The 23,503-nt window shown below is 39.3% G+C and overlaps 1 protein-coding gene across 5 annotated transcripts in view; it reads left to right on the top strand.

The window, feature by feature from the left end:
- Window positions 1–21,200, top strand: part of LOC134211105 (homeotic protein distal-less) — a 183,239-nt gene extending 162,039 nt beyond the window's left edge. For 2 of the 5 annotated variants that reach the window (XM_062687723.1, XM_062687721.1), the window contains exons 4-8: window positions 7,090–7,234; window positions 8,146–8,244; window positions 8,355–8,562; window positions 18,699–18,770; window positions 19,320–21,200. In XM_062687723.1, coding sequence (XP_062543707.1) covers window positions 7,090–7,234; window positions 8,146–8,244; window positions 8,355–8,562; window positions 18,699–18,770; window positions 19,320–19,338 — 543 coding nt within the window. In that variant the 3' untranslated portion in view covers window positions 19,339–21,200. The remainder of the gene's footprint in view (window positions 1–7,089; window positions 7,235–8,145; window positions 8,245–8,354; window positions 8,563–18,698; window positions 18,771–19,319) is intronic. The other 3 variants (XM_062687724.1, XM_062687722.1, XM_062687725.1) reach the window with 3 other exon arrangements.
- Window positions 21,201–23,503: the final 2,303 nt, after the last annotated feature.

Raw genomic sequence — 23,503 nt, 5'->3', positions numbered from 1 at the left:
TAGATGAACATTGTACGGACGAGTAGGTATGTGGCATACGAACCGTCACCAACTGAATCAAATATCCCACATTCAGTTATGTTTCCGATTCGTTTATGGTTTTCTAAAAATATGACACTCATTGATTTTTATTGTTGGAGAGTTTTATCCTCATACGGAATTCTTTTTCTTCTTCTCCATTGAAATAGAAGCTAATATCCCGCTAGACAGGGCTGGAACTAAAACATGCCTTGACGTTATAATGTAATTAAAGGTGTTTCGATCAAGAATTTGCTAAACAAAAGGCTATTTTGACTTAAATTTCATCAAATCGAATTGTCTCTATTTTTAAAGTTCAATTAATACATCCTCCAAGAAAAGTATTAAGCTAAATAAAAGTATTAACTTCTGTCACCAGATTTTTATTCGGCCTCTTTGTCCACTTTGGTCACCGCAGAACGTCTGGAAGTATTTCTCGCTTTTATTCGTTTCTTGAGTCATCTTAAAGTTCCGCTTGTTGAAGGTCCTATATTTTTCGATTTGAACGTTGGGAGAGTTTTTTTTTGCACCGCTTATGTAATAGCAGGATACCAAATATACCCAAAACAAAACAGAACAGTCAAGTCGGAGATACTAAAAATGGTTTAACTGTTAAAGTCGGAATACGTAACGTCGTTTTGATTATCGTCCAGTGATAAGAAATGTCATGAGATTGTTATTACTGTTTTGCTAATAACTTTTTTTCAAAAGTAATATGTAAATAATTCAGATTTTATGATTAACATTAGGCTCGGTGGTCTAGTGGCTACCGCTTCTGCCTTATAAGCAGGAGGTCGTGGGTTCAATTCCAGGCTCGTCCCTTTCCTACTTTGTATTTCTATCTTAGTTCTTTCTGTGTTTCACGTTCTACCAAAACGATTCCTACTGTTATAATCTTCCACACAATCTCAAAACCTCCCGTGGCACCTATGAGAGGTCGTAGAGCTCTCTGCATCTTTCTTAAGTAGGTGTCCAACTAATCATCCTTCCCCTTCCTCAGCATTCGCAAGGACGTGGCCAGGACAGATCTCGACTATTGGATAGTGCAATGCTTCCATCTAAGAGATAGTGATTAGTCCCAAATCAATATCTGAGGTAACGAATGAAAATAATGCTACTCTCATACAATAGTCTTGGCTTGTACCACCTACGAATTTGTGCGAATTGCTCAATGCAATGCAACATGTAATGCTTGAAGGTACTAGAACTTTTCCATCATTGTTCTAAATACAAAGTGTGAGAAATGAGAGCGAAATTAAGAAAATGTTGACACTAATTCAGCTCTAACACTGCCAATTTAAAATTTAGAACAGTGCAGTGGCCTGTTAGAAAAAGTTAAAAAATAAATAAAATGGCTTGTAAGAAAAAGTTATAAAATGTTGCACGACTATTGTTTTAAGAACATGGCTGAAAGAGCACCAAAGTCGGCTGTTACAATGTACGACTGCTCTCCAACTCGCAATTCCAAGACCACACACCGGACGATGTATTCAGTGTACCGAACTGAAAATGTAGCTCGGTACTCGCACATTTGCAGCATGCTTTAAAAAACTTTTTCAACTCTGTATGATTAATGGATCACCAGGCTTGTACCCAAAAAAATGTGAGTCGAATTTGTAATATGTGAACAAACCTTAACCCCAATTCGACAGCTTGGCTTAGCTTCGACATATCTTTGGTTGCTACCGTGGGGGACTTAAATCCGTACAGTACTGAAATCCGCTCACCTCAAGAGATATCAATAAGTTGAAGGGGATTCAATGTAATTATTTACAAATCATTTATCTTATCCTGTTCATATACTTGACAGTAAACTTTTAGGCCGTTGAGATGGAAAGAAGGCTTTGAAATTGAAACAACATAAATCGAAAACAAATCGTCACCCACCAAGCGGGAAGTTTCTGACGCCATTTTTTAAGCGTGTAGAACATGATTGGATCAAGTGTTTTTTAATTGAAAATTGCGATTAATAAAGTAAACTAAGTGGAATACAAATCAAAGACATCGCTTTTACGCATTTATTTATTTACAGCGGTAGTTCAGTCAATCAGTCTGCTTCAATTTAAATTTAGCGGTACGGATTTTGTTCCTTTGAATCGAAATCCGTCCACGGTGTTGACGTCTACATCTCCACAAAAACCAGAGGAAGGAATATTAGTTAGTAGGTAGGCATCGATGGATCTGGATTCACTTTGATAAGTGGTGCGTTCGTGCCAGTTTTTTTTTACACACAATAATTTTAACGAGATATTCTTCGACCGCATAAAACAGAACGATTCCGGATTGCATACCGAGCAAAAACACGATCAATCGCGTACTGATGAATTTACATTTCTGACGCACAAAACAGAATAGAACACTCGAACTTTCTATGTACCGAGCCGAAACATGATCAATCGCGCACTGATTTTATTTCTGCAGCTCTGCACACTCAGTTTTATTTCTGCAGCTCGGCAAAATCCACACAGCCGTTTGCCCAGCAAATTTAAAAACTGATATCCCGGCAAAAATGGCTTTTATTTACTGATTTTTAGCAATTTTGACAAAATCGCGGCAAAAAACACTTTTGCTGGAGCTCGGCTGTGCGAATCTCGGTAAAAGTTCAATAAATTGCTGAGATCCCGGCAAAAAAAATTAAGTGTATAGTTTTCTGCCGCACAAATCAGAATAAAACTGTCGAAATTCTTGCGTTCCGATCAGAAACACGATCAATCGCGCACTGGGTATTTTCTTCTATTCCGCATAAAGCAAAACTGCACGACAGTGAACACCAATTGGGGCGGAAACGAATTAATAAGCAGCCAAACGCTAAACTGTGATGACAAAACCGCGTTGAAGTTTTGTTTCCATGTTCGTCGAAATCGATACTTTTTGGCGCATAAAAGTTTTTTTTTGTTCGATGATGAGTGAGGTCTGGGTGAGGTCTTCCCCCAATCAGCAAACGATCAGTGTATTTGCAAATCCTAATATCAAAATAAACAAATCCTTTTAGGAGTTCCAGGAAGAGAAAAAGGAAAGTACACAAGGGAGCGCAAGACTACTTTTAAAAATTCAGCTAGGGCCATATAATCAACAGTTAATTGATAAGTCACCTTTCTTTTGCCAAATGTCCTGGATTGAAATCCTCCGATGATGTTGTGACGCCAGTCTTGATAATAATGTCGTCACAACATTGTCCGATCCTTCCAAAGGATTTCAATCCAACACGTTTGACAATTAGCCAAACTGATGTTACCAATTAACTGTTGATCATATGGCCCTAGCTGAATTTTCAAAAGTAGTTTCAGTCTTGCGCTCCCTAGCGTACTTTCCTCTTTCGATCTTTCATTAGCGTTTGTTCATCCTATTCATAAAGCGGTTGAAAAAGACGCACCAAGATAATACACCTATAAGTGGTTATGTATGTAATGCTATGAGTTACTTTAGACAGTATCTTTGTGAAAATCTATTAGCACATTGTGGTTATTTTCTAGGGTATTTTACTCAGAGAAAGGATTGCAACCAAATCTTTAAGTTTTGCATCTTGATGTTTGTCCAGAATAAACGCTATTGAATAGTGATAATAAAAAAATCATTTCGATTTTAAGGACGGCTACGCAGTCTTGAATTATTGAAACAAGATGTATATTTATCCGACGTTTCGACACAGGGATGGTGTCTTCATCAGGGGAAAAATACGGTATTTGTTCCGTACCGTGTCGAAACGTCGGATAAATATACATCTTGTTTCAATAATTCAAGACTGCGTAGCCGTCCTTAAAATCGAAATAAAAATATACAGTCGATTTCTCAATAGTTAAAAAAAAAATCATAAAAACGTCTTTTCCTATTTCATTTAAAAACAACTTTTGTTCCACTCATTTAGATGTGGTCGATATCCGGACAGTTAAATACATTTAGGCCAATAGTTGGCTCAACTTCTACCTTCTTCATCCAGCTTCCGTTAACGGCATGGACCACTGATGCACAACGATGAACGGATTGCAATCTGGGCGCTGCTGGAACGCCGGTTCACCTAAAATACTTGGCGAGCTCCAATGGTGGTGACGTAGCCGTTTTCATCGTTTCCTGCATATATGCTGCTGATGATTGAATAGTATTGGTCTACAACAACCAAAAGCTATGGTGCCCTTCAGATTCAGAATGATTTATAGGGGAGGACGTTCGGTTGTGGGCACCCTTTTGTGTTTGGTCCATAATTTTGGACCTGGTTGATCTTATGTCGACATTTGCATAGTAATCGAAAGCTAAGCTTATAACCTTACTACACGCAAAACAAAAAGTTGTGACATTCTTTGCATTAATCATTTTGTATCAAATCTCGCATGCAAACCACTCACAGAATGTTATACTTGTTACGTCAACTCATTACATTAAATCGGTTTATTTGGTTTCGACCAACACATCTAAACGACTCTCTTTAGCTCTTCCAGCAACAAATATATGCATCGTGTACAGCAACATAGCTTCGACTCACACAATCTTCCCGACTCCGTTCAACTTGATGGTGGACAAGGACGCACAGCCAATTCCATTTTCATCGCCCTTTGCTATCTCTATTACCCTTCTACTTCATTCACATAGTATAGAACGAGGATTAATAGGAATAATAGTCTTCTATCACTGCTTCTCTCAGCTAGTGTATAGCCCAGATGGCAAGCGCGTCAGCCGGATAGCGCTAGGCTTGGTGGACGGCATAGGTTCAATTCTCGTTTTCGGTCAAATTTTTTTGTAAGCAAATAAGGTCGGCGAAGTATGTGTAAAGAATTCGTTCCTCGACGGAAGTTTAAAAACAGATTCTATGTAGACACAAACACAAACCTAGTTCATTTTTCTCGTGACCAGATACCTAATGCAATGGCTTGCTATATTGACTTAATGCAATCTGTGCATGGGCCTCAGCCTCATGCAATCTATGCATGGAATTCATGCACGATTGTCATACAATCATGCATTCTCTGGTTGGGTGTAGCAAAGAAATTAATATGATTTCATCGATTTAGAAAAAAATATTGACAATTTAGAAAATTTGACATTTTTGGACATTTTCATTTCGTGGTTCGGTTGTGGGCACCCTTGAAAACTTAGCTAAAAATAAAGAAGCATGAATAAAACCACCCAGATTTAAAAACAAGGAATAGTTTATTCATTCTAAAAGCCAGGAGACGCTAAAAAACTCAAATCAATTCACCTAGCAGTGATGATGCCGCCCTCGGTGCATTAAGGAGGATGTTGGAAAAAATCACATAAGAAAGGTCTAAAATAGCACTTTAGGTAAATGGGTTTTAATTTTTCATTGATTTACGTTTTATTGGTATGCATCACAGTCAAAAAAATCCTGATTAATCACCCTAGCGGCAATAGTGCCTTTCTCGTTCATTTAAAAAAATAATATTTTGGCCATAAATTTTGATACCATAGTCCGATCTGACCAATTTTCAATAGGAAACAATGGGAAAGCATTCCCCGTAGAATCCAACTTATTGCAAGCAAATCGGTCAACGCTTTGTTCCAAAAAGTTTGTGTATAATGACTAGACATATCCAAAGAACAAAAATATTAAATAAACTCATTATTTCGAACAATTATGTCAAACTAATTATAAAAACTGCCTTAAAACGTTATTAAAAATATGTTAAGGGACAAGTAAAACGATATTGAATGATTTATCAATAAAATGAGGGTGCCCATAACGGAACCAATAAAGGTGCCCACAACCGAATTTCGTAGCCTTTTTGAAACGAGAAGAAAAAAAAATTCGCGCTAAAATTTTGATGGCAATCGACATTGGGCCTCAAAATAGATTAAACTTACTGTGTAAATACGCATTAGAACTCACTTTTTTAAATCCTTTAATTTATGACACTTTGAAAAAGGCAAAAAAAAACTTTCGTGTTGTTTTTCTTGTACGAAAAATTTATTTGTTTCTAGTTCAAAGTAGAGATGCCCATCCGGTTTGATATTGAGCACAAAACATCATGCTATTATAGCAAACAAATGACGGTTGTCGGAATGACAGCATCTCTTATCTGTCAAAAGATACATAGGGGTGCCCATAACCGATCGGTGCCCACAACCGAACCTCCTCCCCTATTCTTTTGCCATCATTAGAGTTGTTTAAGGTGACACGGGAAGCACTAACAATCATCAAATCGTCATCATTTTTATCATTGAATGCTTAACTTTTTTTCTACACCAAATATAATTTTGAAAAAGTATCAGCGGCGCGTGCTTACTCGTAATCTACATGCTGATACATTTACAGTTACATCAAGCAACTGAAAACCGAAATACTAGAGAGTAAAAATATCTTTGCCTTTGACTGTGCACTCCGTGCAGTTATCCGAATGCATTGTATTTTTTTTTTGAGAATAGCATATTTCCATTAAGCGTTGGCTAAGTGAAACCCCATATAGCTGAAAGCAATACCAAAGACTTACTCAAACCATATGTCAAACTAGCGTTTCAATAGTTAGTAATTGGTCAGGATCCTACTGACAAGAAGTACTTTACTTCCGTTGAGAATTACTCATTTTCTGTTTGGTCACTTGATTCGAATTCGATAATTCTTCACATGTTAACCGATGAATCAAATTGGATTAACTTTTGTTAGGATAATCAGAACATTTTGGAAGAATGTTTTTAAGTCAATGCTTAATTCCACTTTCCGATTAATACTGTTAGTCGTATCTGCAAAAGCGAAATATTCGATTAATGCTACGCTTCACAATAATTTATTATCTATTAACCTCCAATCAAAATTATTCCATCAACTGCGTCACTTCAACTATGTCGTACGCAACACCAAACGTGACGTCTCCATTCCCTTTCTCTGTCACACTGCGAAACAAGATTATTTACAGCGGCACATCTCCCTCGTATACCTCTACGGGCTGTCGGGTTGCGTCGGTCGTCATTCAAAATATGTTGCACCACACACGCTTGTTCCCTCTGCACACAGGAAAAAACGAACAAACCCACCGATGATGATGTCGCAACCCGCAACCAAATTCTACTACATATAGTGATCTCTTTCTCACCGCATCCATTTCATTTCTCCTTCCATCGCAGGTGAAGATTTGGTTCCAGAACCGACGATCAAAGTACAAGAAAATGATGAAGGCCTCGCAGGCACCGGGCATCGGGGGAGGACTTCCACTGGGTGCGCCGAACCAAGGTGGTCACAGTCCGTCGCAGCATCAAAACATGCACCAAGGTGAGTGTCTCCTCCTATTCCATGTCCTCCCATCCTGTACTACTGGTGCTGTGGCACTGCACTGCACTGTACTTTGGCGGTCGCGTGAAGCGGCGATGGAATGGGGCGACCGTCGACGACGACGCCATCGCACGCATACTAGCGAAGCAACATCAAAGCGCCGTTGTCCCCCGGATAGTGTCACAGATCCGGCCATTCATTGATTAGCGTTCTCGCCATTATCGTGCTGCAGCAAAGAGCGGCGTGTCGGACGGCTACCCTTGAACCGTTTGCTATCAGTTGGGTTTGTTTCGACTGGGGTTTCTACTTTTGTTACCTTTCGGATTGTTCTTTCTGTTAGGAATGAATACGATAGAGGGCGATATTACTTACTTTCAATGGAAAATTTGGTCTTGAATCGAATTCGTTCAACTGAAGTTGCTACCTAGGTTTAAAAGTAAACAATTTTTAGGAGCTTTCTGTGCCCCAAAGGGATAAAATAATTCGTTTTAAGCAAGATAGAAAATATCTCAAAGTGGATTAGCGGGCAAATATCATTCCCTAGCGTGCCTTTAGACCGGTACCGGTGGCGCCAGCTTCGTCCATCCTGTAACGCTTCCTACGCAGCCCTAAATGTGTAGAAAGCATGAATATCGATGGACTACTACTGTCCGAAATAGAAATAAATTAGGATATAATTAGGGGGTTGCGCCGCCGGAATAATAATCAGTTCGGATCACGTGCAGCAGCTACAGAGCAGTGGCGTTTGTTTGCAGACGCCGCCGTCGGACAGATACTGTTGTAGGTTGGTTCTCGATAGAGTTCCTTGGGGTAGCCGAACGAAACCCAACGCAGCTGCTGGCAAACTTTCGGCCGTGTGGTTTCTATATTTTTTATAACGTTATCCTTCTTTTCGCTTCATTCCGTTTCAGCACCCGGTGGTGGCTCTAGTAGTGGCTCGCCATCGCATTTCCTACCTCCCGGACACAGTCCAACGCCGTCGAGTACGCCGGTCTCGGAATTGTCACCTGGTAAGTTCCCAATCCCAAACTTGTCATTCCGGGCCAACGACCCTCGAATTTGTCAATCTGTACACAAACCGAAGAGAACTAGCGGATCACTAATAGTGTTTATGTTTTTGACCCTACTGCCGATCGAATTCCAGGCCTCAGTCCGCCCTCGCAAGCACCCTGGGAGCAGAAACCCCCGCCGCACTGGGGCGACCACAAACCACCGCAGATGGCCCCGCAGACCAACCACGCACCTCCACAGCCGACCCACGCACCCCAGATGGGCGGCTACGTACCTCAATACTGGTATCAGCCGGAAACGAGTTCATCACTATTAACGTAGGTAGCTCCGAAGGCTTTTGTAGTTGTTGTTGCTATTATTATTATTTTCGATTGTGTTGCGCTTCCTCTCCGCGCTGTATCACTGTTGCTTGATTCATCATCGTCATCTTCTTTTTTGTGCCTTTTTTTTCTCGTGATTTCCCGACGAATTTGTTGTTTGTTCTTTTTATTTTTTGCTTATTTGCCCCAAGTTCTTTCCTGTTCTGTGTGTGACTTCGAAAATTCCTGAGAGCTTTGGTTGCGTAGCTAATTACTCAGCGAAAAAAAAGCGGTCGCTTTTTGGGTGTGACTCTTTTTCGTGCAGACATGTAAAATCACTTTCGGGGGGAGCTGCCTCCAACAACGGAAGAACAACCGGACGATGACGTCGTCCGTATTGAGAACAATGAATGTCGGCCATTGGCAAAATTGCGAAGCTAACCCAAACGTGGGGCCTCGCGTGTTCTTGTTAGATCTGGGAAATGTGTTCAAAGATTGGATCACGTTTCGTTCGATTGGTGAGAACGCGAGTCGAATTGGCTTCAGATCTTCTTCTTATGCATGAGTCACACTCTTTTTTCAAATAACAGAACTTAACAGAATTGCAAACAGCTAACATTATTATTAACGTAAAAATAAACGTAAAATGAAATTAGCGTGCTATATTTTCAACGTATATCAAAATAGATCAAACTTATAAGAACTAAACAATGTTTTCAAGATTTACATGAATATAATAATGTTTAGTCTTTTTCCCACATTACGTATAGTGATTAACTTAAATAAAGTAATTACACAAAAATTCATTAGTTTTTGCAACGATAATTCACAGTGAACTAAATTTCGATTAATTAATTTGCTTTTCGTTATATTTTTTTCTATCGGGTTGGCCCAACTAATAGTTAATAGTTCTATAATTGCCAAATACAGTATCGACCCGATGTTGTCACTCCCCGATTTTGTCTATCGCCAATTTTATGACGTTTTTGACCCGATTTTGTTACCCAAAAAAAATGAAATTTTTGGTCGTTCCCTTTATTTTTGTAAATAATACCGCAAACAACCATGATTTTCATGAAATGACTTTCACCGCCTGTGGTTTATTATGAATCATTTTTGAGTACCTGTCAAGAAGCCTTTGCGAAAAGAAATTATGGGTTCCGTTCACATATTTTGCTTTCCCAAGGGATGAACTGCTTCATATTTGGGAAATAAATTAAAAAATTGAAAATATTTTTTTTCGATTTTATCACCCATTTTATTTTTTATGAGTACTAAATGGATGCTAACGACTATTGAAAACATGTTAAAACATCAGAAATCCCGAAAATTCTTAGCTAAGTACACATTTAAAAATTTCATATTGTGGACCATTTACTCCATTCTAATGTGAACACACTTGAGTTGCTTTTAACGTGATGTTTTTTACGCCACTTTTTTTTTGTGAATTTTGAGATTTACTTGGCTTTTTTTGGGCATCTTATCGTTGTTTGTTTTCGTCAATGTATTTTTCATGCGGTTTTTAAAAGCACGCAGGAAACGTAAATAAGCAAAAACCCGATCAAATTAGCCTTTATCACACCAAACCATTAAATCTTCTACAAACTATTGCCATTGGCTTAATAAATTTAAAAAAATGTAATTATTAACTTATCACCAACGGACAAACGCAAAAAACCTTTCCCAAATTAGTATATCAGCAAAATACACCGTGATTTAATTCATGAATTCTGGAACACCAGTCACGTTTTCAAGACGTTCCAGAAAACGTGACTGTTGCTCCCAAAACCATGACTAAAAATACACCGTGAACTTTTTAGATAACGAATTCTCGAACGCTTTTTTTGCGTGCAGATGTTTCTTTGTCACATCTCCCAGAAGTCAAGGTATAGGATATCTTAATTTTGCGAACTGTGCGAAGATGGGGGATGGGGTTTGAAAAACTCAGAGAAATCCCTTATGTAGTACGTGTCTGGCCTTCGTTCTACTTTACATATTTCGGAATAATTGATGTAGGGTAAATCACGGCACTGACAGTATGCGACTATTGTTAGCAGCCCTAACAGAATTTGCGTAATCCAACAAATTATGCCACTTATGCAGATTTTTATGGTTCATACACACATTTAAGCACGTTTGTCATATTTCAAGAATTATGAATCGAAAGAAATGTGCAACTGGCAAAAAAACTCCTCATTATTGCATTGCCAATTAAAACGGCACACGATTAGCAAATTTGTACTTAATGTTTTGGATCATGTGTTTTACCAGCAAATATTTTTGAAAATTCAACGACGCGTAACATTACGTTTAGAACGAGATTCTAAATTGCTTCGAGAATAAGTCGTATGTGAAAAAAAGAGAGACCCTCTTTGTTCACGCTCTCTTTCGCTAATAGATTGGCTAGTTTTGCATTTTTTGACACATTTCAACTTCAGCATGCTAGAAGAAGCTATTGTCTTTAGATATCTGGTAAGAAATCCGAAGTAAACTTTTGTATAGTTTTGTAATAATCGAAAGAGAAAGGAACCAAGAAGAGACTGCCTTTCAGAGCTTAATATATTCATCTTCATGGGGCAACTTTGGTCCGAATTTTGACAAATATCGCATGATTATTCAAAACATAGAATGACATAGTCAGAGGACTATTCACCAACTCATTCATTCGACTGTCACTGAGTGTGCTTACTATGTGCAGGAAAAAAAACATAATTAGCATTGTATATATTGATGTTTACCGTTGAAAGTTATTTTACACTCTTCTCTCTTTTGCACTTTCGACCTATTCTCAAAATTTTTATCTTTCAATTTGACAAATGGCTTAGGTTGCTAACAGTTGGTATTTTTCCATACTACTGTAAGCATGTAGTTAATTAGAACACCTCTACACTGTCTTCTGTCCTTGTCAGAGTTTCCTTTTTGGAAGAAGGGCCATTTGGCCGAAAGTCATTCGGCTGCCATTCATTTGGCCGAAGGACACTTCAAGCTCTATCTGGTAAAAGGGCGAATGTCACAAGAGAGAATTCTCTTCGTCGACTTCCCCTCTTTTAAATAGTTTATCACCTTAGTTTATCACCTCAGAATGCAAGTTCCCATTGTTTTCTATCGTGCTGAGGTGATAAACCAGAAAGAAATCCGCTGATTGTCACTTTTATTAAAAAGTGGGGAAATCGATGAAGAGAATCCTCTCTTGCGACATTCGCCCTTATTCCAGATAGAGCTTGACTTGTTCTAAACTTGTTTGGCCAGTAATCAGGGTTTGCAGAAATCGCTCACAATAGATAACAAACAACGATAAAAGAGAGGCAAAAACTGTTCGGAATCATAACAAGCCATGATAACAAATTTATCAAACTTGTATACAGTGCGAAAAAACAGAATAGGATAGGCAGCCCTCTATCATGGCAGTTCTCTATCATGACAGCTTGCGATAAAAGTCTCTCGCGGTATGCTACATATCGTATATGTATACAGAAATGATAAGTGAGAGACTAGTTCTTTCTCCTTAGGATTCAATACCTGCCAGTAATTCATTTGGCCGAACCATCCAACCCCACATGATTGAAAATGTTATTTGGTCGAAATGAAAATACGTCCGGAATGGTCATTCGCCCGAACTGAGCATTTGGTCGGAAATGTCGTTTGGCCGAAGATGTCATTTGGCTGTGAATTTCGTTTGCCAGGGATTGTCGTTTGGTAGAAAGGGTCATTTGGCCTACAATGTCGTTTGGCAGGATGGGTTATTCAGGCGAACGGGTAATATAGCCGAAAATATTTTTAGGCAGAATAGGTTATATGGCCGAAAATGTAATTTGGCCGAACGTGTAATAGGACAACAAATGTAGTTTGTTTAACGAGCCATATGGCCGGAAATACGGTTTGTCCGAACAATTCCGAATGTAAAAACCGTAAGATCAATGATATCCATACAAATGCTTGCACACTTGTTCATTTATTTTATGAAACGAATAAGATGAAATTTGCGTAAAGATATTTGTCACAAGATGAATGTACAAATGTACCATGCGTCTCCATATGCTTTAATGGTTATATGTTGCTGAACAGTTCTCACAATCCCTACCTATCGTTTTCCCTAAGAGGCCCATTTTTCCCTGAAAAACACTCATGGAGACATTAAGGTATCGTAATAATTGAAAATATAATAATAACTTAGTATTTTAACTTATCGGAACATGCAGTCATGCAAACATGCAAGTGACTTCAACGCCGTTAAAGCGATGATCCCCTTTCCACTTTGTGACCAAATAATCTCGGAACTTTCCCAATCAAACGAAAAACGCCAGTAAACAGAGATCGATTTTAGAGGTCGAGAGCTACCCAAGCAGCACACATATTGCACAAAGATCACGGTAACTTATATGTGACCGGATTCAGTAACATTTTAATTGATTTTGTCGTCCAGTGATAATTGAGAATTGAGAGTGATTTCTCACTTACTCTCAACTCTCAATTATCACTACACGACAAAATAAAAAAAAAGTTAGTGTATTCGTGGTGCTCATGCATTGCATTTTCTGTACTGAGAGTAATTAGAAGAGAGTGGTGAGCCGTTTACCTTCTCATTTCTCACCCTTTATTTCTCACTTCACACTGTGAAAAGTGAGAAGTGTGTAATGAGAAGTGAGAAATGAAAAGTGAGAGGTGAGGCTGCTCACTTCTTACTTCTCATTCCTTATTTCTCACCGTGTACTGTGAAAATTGAGATGAGAGAAATGAGATGTGAGAAATAAGAGAGCTTTTCTACGAGTGGAGTGACGTGAGATTGCTCGAATCACGTGGGAAGAGTCGTATACCTCTCTTTGAATATCATAGCTATAAGCCAAAAGTAGTGAGAAGTAAGAAGTGAGTTGCTTCACGTTAGGTGAAGTTAGGTGCCTTACGTGAGAAATGAGAAGTGATAAAAGAGATGTGAGAAGGGAGACGTCTTCTCACTTCTAATTTCTCACTTCATAATTTTTACTTCTCGGTTCTCAATTACCAATAACCACTTCACACTTTTCTCATTTATTATTGTAGTGACCATAGTGCTCATCGGTTCGATCGAAAGATACACGCTTTTCCTCAGTTTGTAAAAGTCACCGGGCTGCATTGTGTTAGTTTTTTTTCTTGTTGCGGGACAAAGAAAATAATTTAATGCTTGATAAATCGTGCTTCTGTAGCGCGCGTCGGTTCGATCTAGAGAAAAGCGATTCTTCTCAGTATGCAGATTATGCATCATCGCCTATCATTCGAAACACATTGGGTGACGCGTTGAAGTGGGCTTACACAAGGTTTTTGCATTTGTGCTTTTAAAATAATTTTGCACAGATATAAATTTTAAGTCCCTTACGAAGTTGCATAGGTTACCTACCAAAGAACCAACTATTCCTTTCTTGTGGTGCTCACAGAGATGCAGGGAATTCATCGGTCTCTTGTAGCAATGAGTGTCAAACTAATCCCAAATTGACTATGAGGATGTTGACGAAACCATTATTGATCTTGAAGTTTGAAACTCCAAAGCATCTAAAATAAGACTAGCTCTCTACTCGCAAGCAGACTATTCAAATAGTGAACTGTGCATATTTGTAGTTTTTCGGCCAGTAACTACTAGCACCTACGAAGGGTACTGTCAGTCAAGCCAAGCTAAGCATATTTACATTTACGTTCGTATGATCCGTTTGGCCAAATGATATTTTCGACCAGTGGATCTGTTTGAGTACATTCTTGGAAGTGACACATCGAGTTGAGTACATTCTTGGGAGTGACGGGTTCTACTAGAATCTACGTAGTCATACGTCTACCATTTGCACAGCCGATCAAAGGGCTGTCCTCTTCTAGTTTTCTCACTCTGATCACGCTTTATCCCTTACTGACAGCATTGCAATTTGCGTAACATTGAGCTCATCCAAAACGTGAATTCATAAACATTCTAAACGAACAGTACACTTTTTCACGCTTCGCGCTACACAATTGCTTCGTCGTGATCCCAAAATAGATAAATTCCCCCGGCCGATCCTTTTTAAATTATTTCACACATTTCGGGGAATTTTTCTCCAATTCACTGGAATGTGAACAGCAGAATTGTTCGGTGATTATTGCACCATTTTTTCGCTATTTTTTCTTTTGTTCAACCGAAAATCTGTAAAAAAATTACCGAAGAGTTCTGCCGTTGAGATCTCGGTGAATTTTTCACAGAAATCTGCGATTTATTTTAAGTGCGTACAAGACTAATCCTCACTTTGGTCAGCAGCGTGTAGATCAGTTCACCCAGCTTTCCGAATAGATTTCGCAGGTCGCGTTCTACATCCAGAATCGAATACAGCAGAAGCAGCCGAACTGTTTCGTGTCGCCATGGTGTACAATCCTGCAGCCGCTTGGAAGATCCTTACTCCATGTTAGAAGATCCATACTCCACTGTCGTATGTTCTAAACTGCTAATAAACAGCGGCCAGATTCCCAACTCTCCACGTCACATCGGAAGATGTTAAGACACAACGTCAAAAGTAGTTAGCTACCATTTTGTCGAATCTCTCACCTAGGCCCTTCGGGCCCTTGCTCACACCGCACACTTTCTATATGGTTTTCCGACTCTTAAGTAGTTAGACAAGTATTGTTAGTTTCTTAGTAGGCTTTGGCTAATCAACTTTCGTCCCTTATCATAAGACGAGCTAGTAGGGTAAAAGTTCCGATAGTCGTGGGTGTTCCTATAGTTGCGGTAGTACGATTTGCAGGAAGTTCACAAATTAAACGCCACATACCGGTCGATAAGTTGACCTGTCATAACAGTATAGGACAAAAATATCATTGGAATTCCATTTAAATTGGTGAAGTATCTTTGAAATACCTTGTTTTTTTCTCTCCCTTGCACCAATAGTTGCGGTAGTGTACCAATAGTTGCGAATCCCATATGAAACCTATGGGATTCGCAACTATAGGAACACGTATAACAAAATACCGCAACTATTGGAACACTGCACTAATAATTGGAGGATTGATTCTAGGTAACAAAAAAGGATTTCGATACAATTATGGCACGTTTGGAATAAAACAGAGAAAATGAACTTCCGGATGCACTCTCAAGGTAAGGGAAATGAAATATAGATTAGAAGTAATCGAGAAATTAGTGTTGGAACGCGCTTAGTTCCTCCACTATTGGGTCTTTTACCCTACTATTTTATTGAACTCTCCCGCTTTTTTCACGCTTTCTGCCTGATGGCTCTTCCACGTCTCCATGTGCATCGCAAAACCCTTCTGCTTGGCGAGTTGTTCCTCATCCACCTGTGTCATCTTGACTCGACTCGACTTGAAGTACGAGACACTGAAGACGACCTTACAGTTGAGGTTGAAATACGTATATGTAAAAGTAATACGATGTGGTAGAATTAAATGGAATTGTACTAAACTCGTCTTATGACAGTGAAAACATTCCACTAAAAAAAAAAAAAAAAGAGTTGAATAATTGTTTTGTTAATGCTTGTTCAGGAAAAGTCGAAAAAAATATCAAGCCAGTTTGTCCCAGATGGAAAATGACCGCATATGAGTCATTATTTTCTCCATTTGCTGTTTTATCATTTGGGACTATTATGCGATCATAGGCAGTAAGCTTGTCTCTAATTTCTGAGAAAGATTCCTGTATGGTAGTGAAATTGCACTTGGTGTTAATTATGAAAAGGCAATGTATCTAATTGATTTGGAAGCATCAAAGTAAGCTTAATATGTACAGCAACGGAGAGCTACCAAAATATCAAACAAAGCAATCGTGGTACTTCGCCATCGGTCAAAGATATGTGATCAACGATCACGGACTGGCATGATAGTTTATCAGCAGACTTCCGCTTGCCTAGCAGCATGATCATTAGGGTGGCTCGAATTAGTATGGGAAAAAAAATCATTTTTTTATGGACCGCCCTCTTATTCAATTCTATTTGATGCCGTGATGCTCTGGATAAAATTTCAGCAAAATTGGTCAACGTTTGCGCTGTGCTAAACTCGTTGGAAGTTTATATGCCAAAATGTATGCAGAAACATCCCAAAACAGTGAATTGCAGTTGGACGGCACAACTTACGATGAAGAACTATGATACTCACTCAGATCTTGAAGAATTTAATACAGAATGCTATGCAGAAAACCGCGAGAAGATTAGAGTTTGCCCGGCTAAGTTATTAGCATTTCTCTGAAGTGGGATTTGAGCAAATTTCGTTTCTTTTACCTTTGAAAAGAAATAAATTCACCCCTACAACACTCCAGTTAAATGCTAATATCTTTGCCTAAAAAACTCTAATCTTCTTGCGGTTTTCAGCATAACATTCTGTATTTAATTCTACAAGAACTGAATAAGTATCATGGTTCTTGATCGTAAATTGTGTCGTCCAACTGCAAATCACTGTTTTTGGATATTTCTGCATACATTTTTCCATATAAACTTCCAACGAGTTTAGCACCGCCCAAACGTTGACCGATTTGGCTGAAATTTTGTCCAGAGCATCAGGGCATCAAATAGAACCGAATAAGAGGGCGGCCCATCAAAAAATTTGAAAAAGTGTTTTTTGAGCCACTCTAATAATCATCTCCACAATTCCCGTCAGCATTCGAGAAGGATTCTCATCAGAATCCGAGAGGAATTCCCATCAGGATCCGAGAAGAATTCTCAGTGTAATCTCTAAAGAATTCGTTTCAGAATCATCGAAGTATTCCAACCGAAATCCAGAAGAATTCACACTGGATTCCTTTCGGTATCGTTGAGAGAACCCTTGAGAATCTGTGGGGGATACCCTACGTAATCCATGCAGAATGTGCATCAGAATCTCTCGTTGATTTGCTCCGAAATTCATCGGGAGTCGTTGTTTCAGAATCATTCGGAGATTTGCCTCGGAATTCCTTTCCTTCTGACGATTTGTCTCGAAATCCGCCGACGAATTGCTTCGGAATCATTCGTCGATTCGCTTCGGAATACATCGACGGTTTGCTTCGGAATCCCTCGACGAATTGCTTCGAAATCCTTCGATGATTTGCTTCGGAATCCCTCAACGATTTGCTTCAACATCCCTGGAGGATTCCCTTCGGAATCACTGGAGGATTCTTTACGGAATCCCTGGAGGATTAATTCGGAGTCCCTTGACGATTTGCTTCGGGATCCCTCGACAGATTGCTTCGGAATCCTTCGACGATTTGCTTCTACATCCCTGGAACATTCACGTTGGAATTCCTGGAGAATTTCCGACGGAATCTCTGGAACATTCCCGACGGAATTTACGGAATATTTCGTTTTTGAGGACATTAAGAAGCCCTCTACACTTTTTTGGCATTCATATGACAATATCGACAATCTCCTGTGCTGGATGCATTTATTTTATAAACTTTTGAACGTGAAACTTGCAATAGATTGTTGTTTCATCCGATTTCAAGTCAAACGTTTTATGAGCTTTCGTTTGATTTTGTTCAGATTTTTGCCTTTTTGATGAGTTATGGCCACTATATTAGATATTCGAAGTAATATAGAAGCTGCCAAATGAAATCTTATTCAACTGGACTCTTAATAATGTCTTAATAAACAATTAGAGTCAGTACTCCTTGATAGAAACCCTTTCCGCACGCGACGGTATATGAGCAAATCAAATTATCTTCTTTTTGTAGTGAAGAGTTTCCAGGCTGATACTCTTTCCCTCCATTACAAATGAAAGTTTGACAGCAGGAAGGTCGTTTCGATTCATATTGATCCAAAAATTTCCATCTGCTTGCTTAAAATAATCCTTTTCTATATAAAAAAATACGCCCTGTTGTATCCTAATAAAACTGACAGCCTCTAATTCTATCATGAAAATGTACGCATTTCCATATCATTGAAGAATAATTGGAATCCCGTGACGAGGGTATCGACAGGCCTCCCAAAAACATGCTAGTTCACAAATTTTTCCTTAAAATATTTTCACTCGAATACAAATAATTCACATTTAACATTGATATACGTTGTGTACATGGGCATTTTAAATTGGGAGAGTTCAAGCCAACGCTTAGTATGTTTTCCAAACATCCCATTCAACATTTTCACTTATCATCGTTTCCATTCATCGCAAGTCAACAATCTCACATCAATACTCCGTCTAAATCTCCATAAGGCTAATTCATCCCTCACTTATCTGTATCATCCATTTAGCCAGAGGAACAGGGAAGCGATGTTTGATGAGTACTACTCCTCTAGGATACCCAGATTCGAGTCACATCAAAGGTAATTTCAACTATTCCAAAATTCTGTTCCACTAATCAACCGATTTGTAGGCATTTGGGCTTAGAGCTCTCGTGCAACCTTTATGTCCACGTTTCTCCATGTTGTACTACATGTTAGTTGTGACTTCTGAAAGTAAAAGGTTTAAGTTGTTAATTGAATTAAATTCACGAAACTGTTGTACACTTTCGTGGAAGAATACCTCTGATGTGACGTTAATCTGCACTGATACAGTTTCAATCACTTCCCACTGTCCAGTAAAAATAGAAATTCGTGCGAATGAACATAAAAATGTATATGAAGTGTAATGCGCATTCTATCATACATTTATTCAGTGTATTGCTGTTATAAAGATGTTAGAAAAATGTCAGTAAAAAGTTCAAACTTCGTTGTTTTTTTTTGTCAACTTGCGAACAAACTACTGAAAAATCATAAAAATATTGATCTTCTATTTATTTCTTCTTCCTTCTTTTTTCTTAATATTAATATCCCAAATTTATCATGTATCAGAACTCGTATTAAATATTCTCTTCTTCTCATTTTCTATTACAGGGTGTGGCCTGCCGTTTAACAAAACGAGAATGTAAATTATAATTTTAACTATACCTAGTGTATAATAGAGCAAAGTTTAATTACAAAAAAAATCAAACACTTTTGAAAGCGATACAAAATTTTCAAAACAAATGGCGCTGCACAGAAGTAACAAATCGAACAGCGTAGCAAATCAACAGGGAGCGAATCGAAATTCACAAAAAAATAAAGCTGAACCGTGATCTGATTAACAGTAGTGTATTAAAGTAGTGAAAATTTGCAAAGTAAACCCAAAACCATCGACGCGTAGTTCGATTCGCGACTCGATTCCGAGACCCGGGGAGCATGGGATGAGTGCAAATACGCGCCCACGCACACACACACGAAGCACACATTGGCAGTTCCTTTAATCACAGCAGCAGCAGCAGCACTTTACATCCGTACGAAATCAAAAGTGTGATCGTAGTGAGCGACACGGCGGAGCCGATCCCCAAACCTGACTCGGATCGAGAGAGTGCGGACGTGGACGTCAAGCGATCGAGAGTGAAAGAAAGCTGAGTGAAATGACAGCTTTGTGCAATATTTGTAAGTGTTAATCGTAATGTAACTGTTTCGTTTCATCGTTTTCCTTTTCTGAGCATGTACTATGACAAGGTTATTGAAAATCTTTCCTTGAGGAACGTGTCGGACGTTTTTGAATTTACTTAAAACCAGGCTAAAGACGGTTGGTTCTGACCCCGCAAAACAAATTGAGCATTCCCTGTTTGCGAACCAGACTGGTGATTAGAAACATTCCAATTTTGTACGTTAGCATTCCGTTGGCATTTGTATTAGACACTTGTAATTGATTTAACTACAATACATTAATTTTGCTGCCATTGTATCGACAGGAAGCTTTTAACGAAATAAGCGAAGCGAACATTTTATCAAGAAATCAAAACTGACAACAGCACACAAACAAAACAGTAAGCAACAGCCCAGCAGTGGAGACCCAAGTTTAGAACATTTAACTAGTAGCAACTTCTGAAGAACAAGTTTTAACCGATTGCGTAAAAAAACACTGTAAATATACAAAATAAACATAATTGGCTTGCATGAGTGTGTCGTCCAGGGATGGTTTATCTCCAATCTCTAAAACAATTGAAAATGATCAAAAGACAGCGAACCATTCGAATTTAGACAGAGTTGATGATGACCTGTTACTATTGTGCGCGAGGAAGACTCTTTCTGTGAGTGCTAATAATTGAGTGAGTGAAAACGAATGATCAAAATTTTGCTCTGTAAAAGAAAGTACTAATAAGCTAGAAGAAACACACGATAGTGGTGATGATTGTGATTAGCTGGTAATTAATTTAACAAAAGAGCGATGAAGACATCTAAAGCAAATTTGTACATAAACAGAACACATTTACGATACAAAAAATCAATACAAGGATATAAGTAAGTTAAATAATTGTATTAAAATATTTAAAGAAATGATTTGTGAATATGCAAAAATGCGCTGCTCTGCAGCGAAATCGAATAAGACAAAAGGGTCGAGTAAACATTCAACGCGTTGGGGAATTGAATTGAAGTTTGGCACACCAATAATCTTGATTGAATACAAAGAATTTATTAACTAGAATTGGATACAGCGTAGGTTTTCTTTCGATGCTAAATTGATTGAACGAATTGACAAAAATGAAAAGAACAGTAATGAGTGTTAGGGCCCACTTCGATGGGTAGGATAATCTCTATGGAAGTCGTGAAGTAGGTTGCTAAGAATTGTTTATTATTATTATTATATTGTAATAATATAATGTAATGAAAATTATATTATGAGAAAAAATCCTGTAACGATTGTGGATGTAAATTGCAAAATTCGAAAACGGTATTGAAATATTATTATAAAAATTGAAAAAAGGTTTTGTGTTGTTTTGGATATCCGAAATATTTCTGAAAGATTATTTGTAGATCTGAATGATGGTTGTCATTGCCGTTTATGTATTTTCTTTGAGTTCCGAGTTAAGTGTCTTTCTCGTGTTTTGAGTTGTGTATTCAGTAAAACCCCAACTATTCCACCTAGCGGTGGTGATGCTTTCCTTGTGCGTTTAAAAGGGTTGTAAAGCATATAAAAAAGTCTTAAATATCAATGATAGGTGGATATATCCTAATTTTTGCATTTGTTTATACTCAGTTTAAAATTTCCCGCAAACACAACTTGTTGCGAGCGTATCGGATGAGTATAAGTGCCAAAAAGTGATTATCCTACATATGTTTTAAAATAAGTATTTTGGCCTTAACTTTTGAGCTCATAGTCCAACCTAGCCAATTTTCAATAGGAAACAATGAGGCAGAATTCCTCGTTGAATACAACCTGTTGTAAGCGAATCGGACTAGAAAACGTTCTTAAAAGGTAAGTATGTTTTTTGCGCACATACACACATATACACACATATACACATACATACGCATCACCAAAAATTGTAGAGGTGAATTAATTAATAATAGAAGAGGTTTGATAGTAAGTACTAGCGTGGTTCAAAAAATCGATTTTGCTCCACAGCGCTCATCTGATTCTGTATCATGTTCTGATTTATTCAGACTAAGGCCGAAGTGGCCTGTGCGGTATATAAGAGTCTTCTCCATTCGGCTCGGTCCATGGCTACACGTCGCCAACCACGCAGTCTACGGAGGGTCCGCAAGTCATCTTCCACCTGATCGATCCATCGATCCGATCTGGCTACGTGCCCGGCCTACCGCAGTCGTCCGATTTTCGCGGTGTGAACGATGGATGGTTCTCTCAACAGCTGATGCAATTCGTGGTTCATTCGCCTCCTCACGTACCGTCCGCCATCTGCACCCCACCATAGATGGAACGCAGCACTTTCCTTTCGAAAACTCCAAGTGCGCGTTGGTCCTCCACGAGCATCGTCCAGGTCTCGTGTCCGTAGAGGACTACCGGTCTAATGAGCGTTTTGTAGATTGTCAGTTTGGTACGGCGGCGAACTCTATTCGATCGGAGCGTCTTGCGGAGTCCAAAGTATGTACGATTTCCAGCCACTATGCGCCTCCGAATTTCTCTGCTGGTATCATTTTCGGCAGTCACCAGTGAGCCCAAGTACACAAATTCTTCTACCACCTCGATTTCGTCACCACCGATGCAAACTCGCGGTGGGTGGCTCACATTGTCTTCTCTTGAACCTCTTCCTATCATGTACTTCGTCTTCGACGTGTTGATGACTAGTCCGATCCGCTTGGCTTCCATCTTCAGTCTGATGAAGGCTTCCTCCATCTTCTCAAAGTTACGTGCCATAATATCTATGTCGTCGGCGAAGCCAAATAGCTGGACGGACTTATTGAAAATTGTACCACTCATGTTAATCCCTGATCTTCGTATTATCCCTTCCAAAGCGATGTTGAATAGCAGACACGAAAGACCATTACCTTGCCGTAACCCTCTGCGCGTTTCGAAGGGACTCGAGAATGCCTCTGAAACTCGAACTACGCACATCACCCGATCCATCGTCGCTTTGATCAACCGTGTCAGTTTATCCGGAAATCCGTGTTCGTGCATTAGCTGCCATAGCTGGTCCCGATCGATTGTATCATATGCGGATTTGAAGTCGATGAGTAGATGATGTGTGGGCACGTTGTATTCGCGGCATTTCTGCAGTACTTGGCGAATGGCGAACACCTGGTCCGTGGTGGAGCGTTCGCCCATAAAACCCGCCTGGTACTGCCCCACGAACTCTCGTGCAATTGGTGCTAGTCGACGGCATAAAATTTGGGAGAGTACCTTGAAGGCGGCGTTCAGCAATGTGATTGCGCGGTAGTTGCTACAATTCAGCTTATCGCCCTTTTTGTAGATGGGACACAGGACACCTTCCATCCACTCCTGCGGCAAAACTTCCTCCTCCCAAATCTTGGTAATGACCCAGTGCAGCGCTCTAGCCAGTGCCTCACCACCGTGTTTAAATAGCTCTCCTGGTAGTTGGTCAACCCCAGGGGCTTTGTTGTTCTTCAGCCGGCCAATCTCCTCCTGGATTTCCTGGAGATCCGGAGCCGGTAGAATTATGTCCTGCGCGCGGCGCCCCGGGTCCATCACCATACCGCCATCTTCGTCTGCCACATCGCCATTCAGGTGCTCTTCGTAGTGCTGCCGCCACCTTTGGATCACCTCACGCTCGTTCGTAAGAAGGTTCCCGTTTATGTCCTTACACATA

This window comes from Armigeres subalbatus, chromosome 2 (genome assembly GCF_024139115.2).
Source record: "Armigeres subalbatus isolate Guangzhou_Male chromosome 2, GZ_Asu_2, whole genome shotgun sequence".
NCBI lineage: Eukaryota > Metazoa > Arthropoda > Insecta > Diptera > Culicidae > Armigeres > Armigeres subalbatus.
The sequence above is the reverse complement of the archived record's forward strand: the minus strand, read 5'-3'. Positions and strand labels throughout refer to the sequence as shown.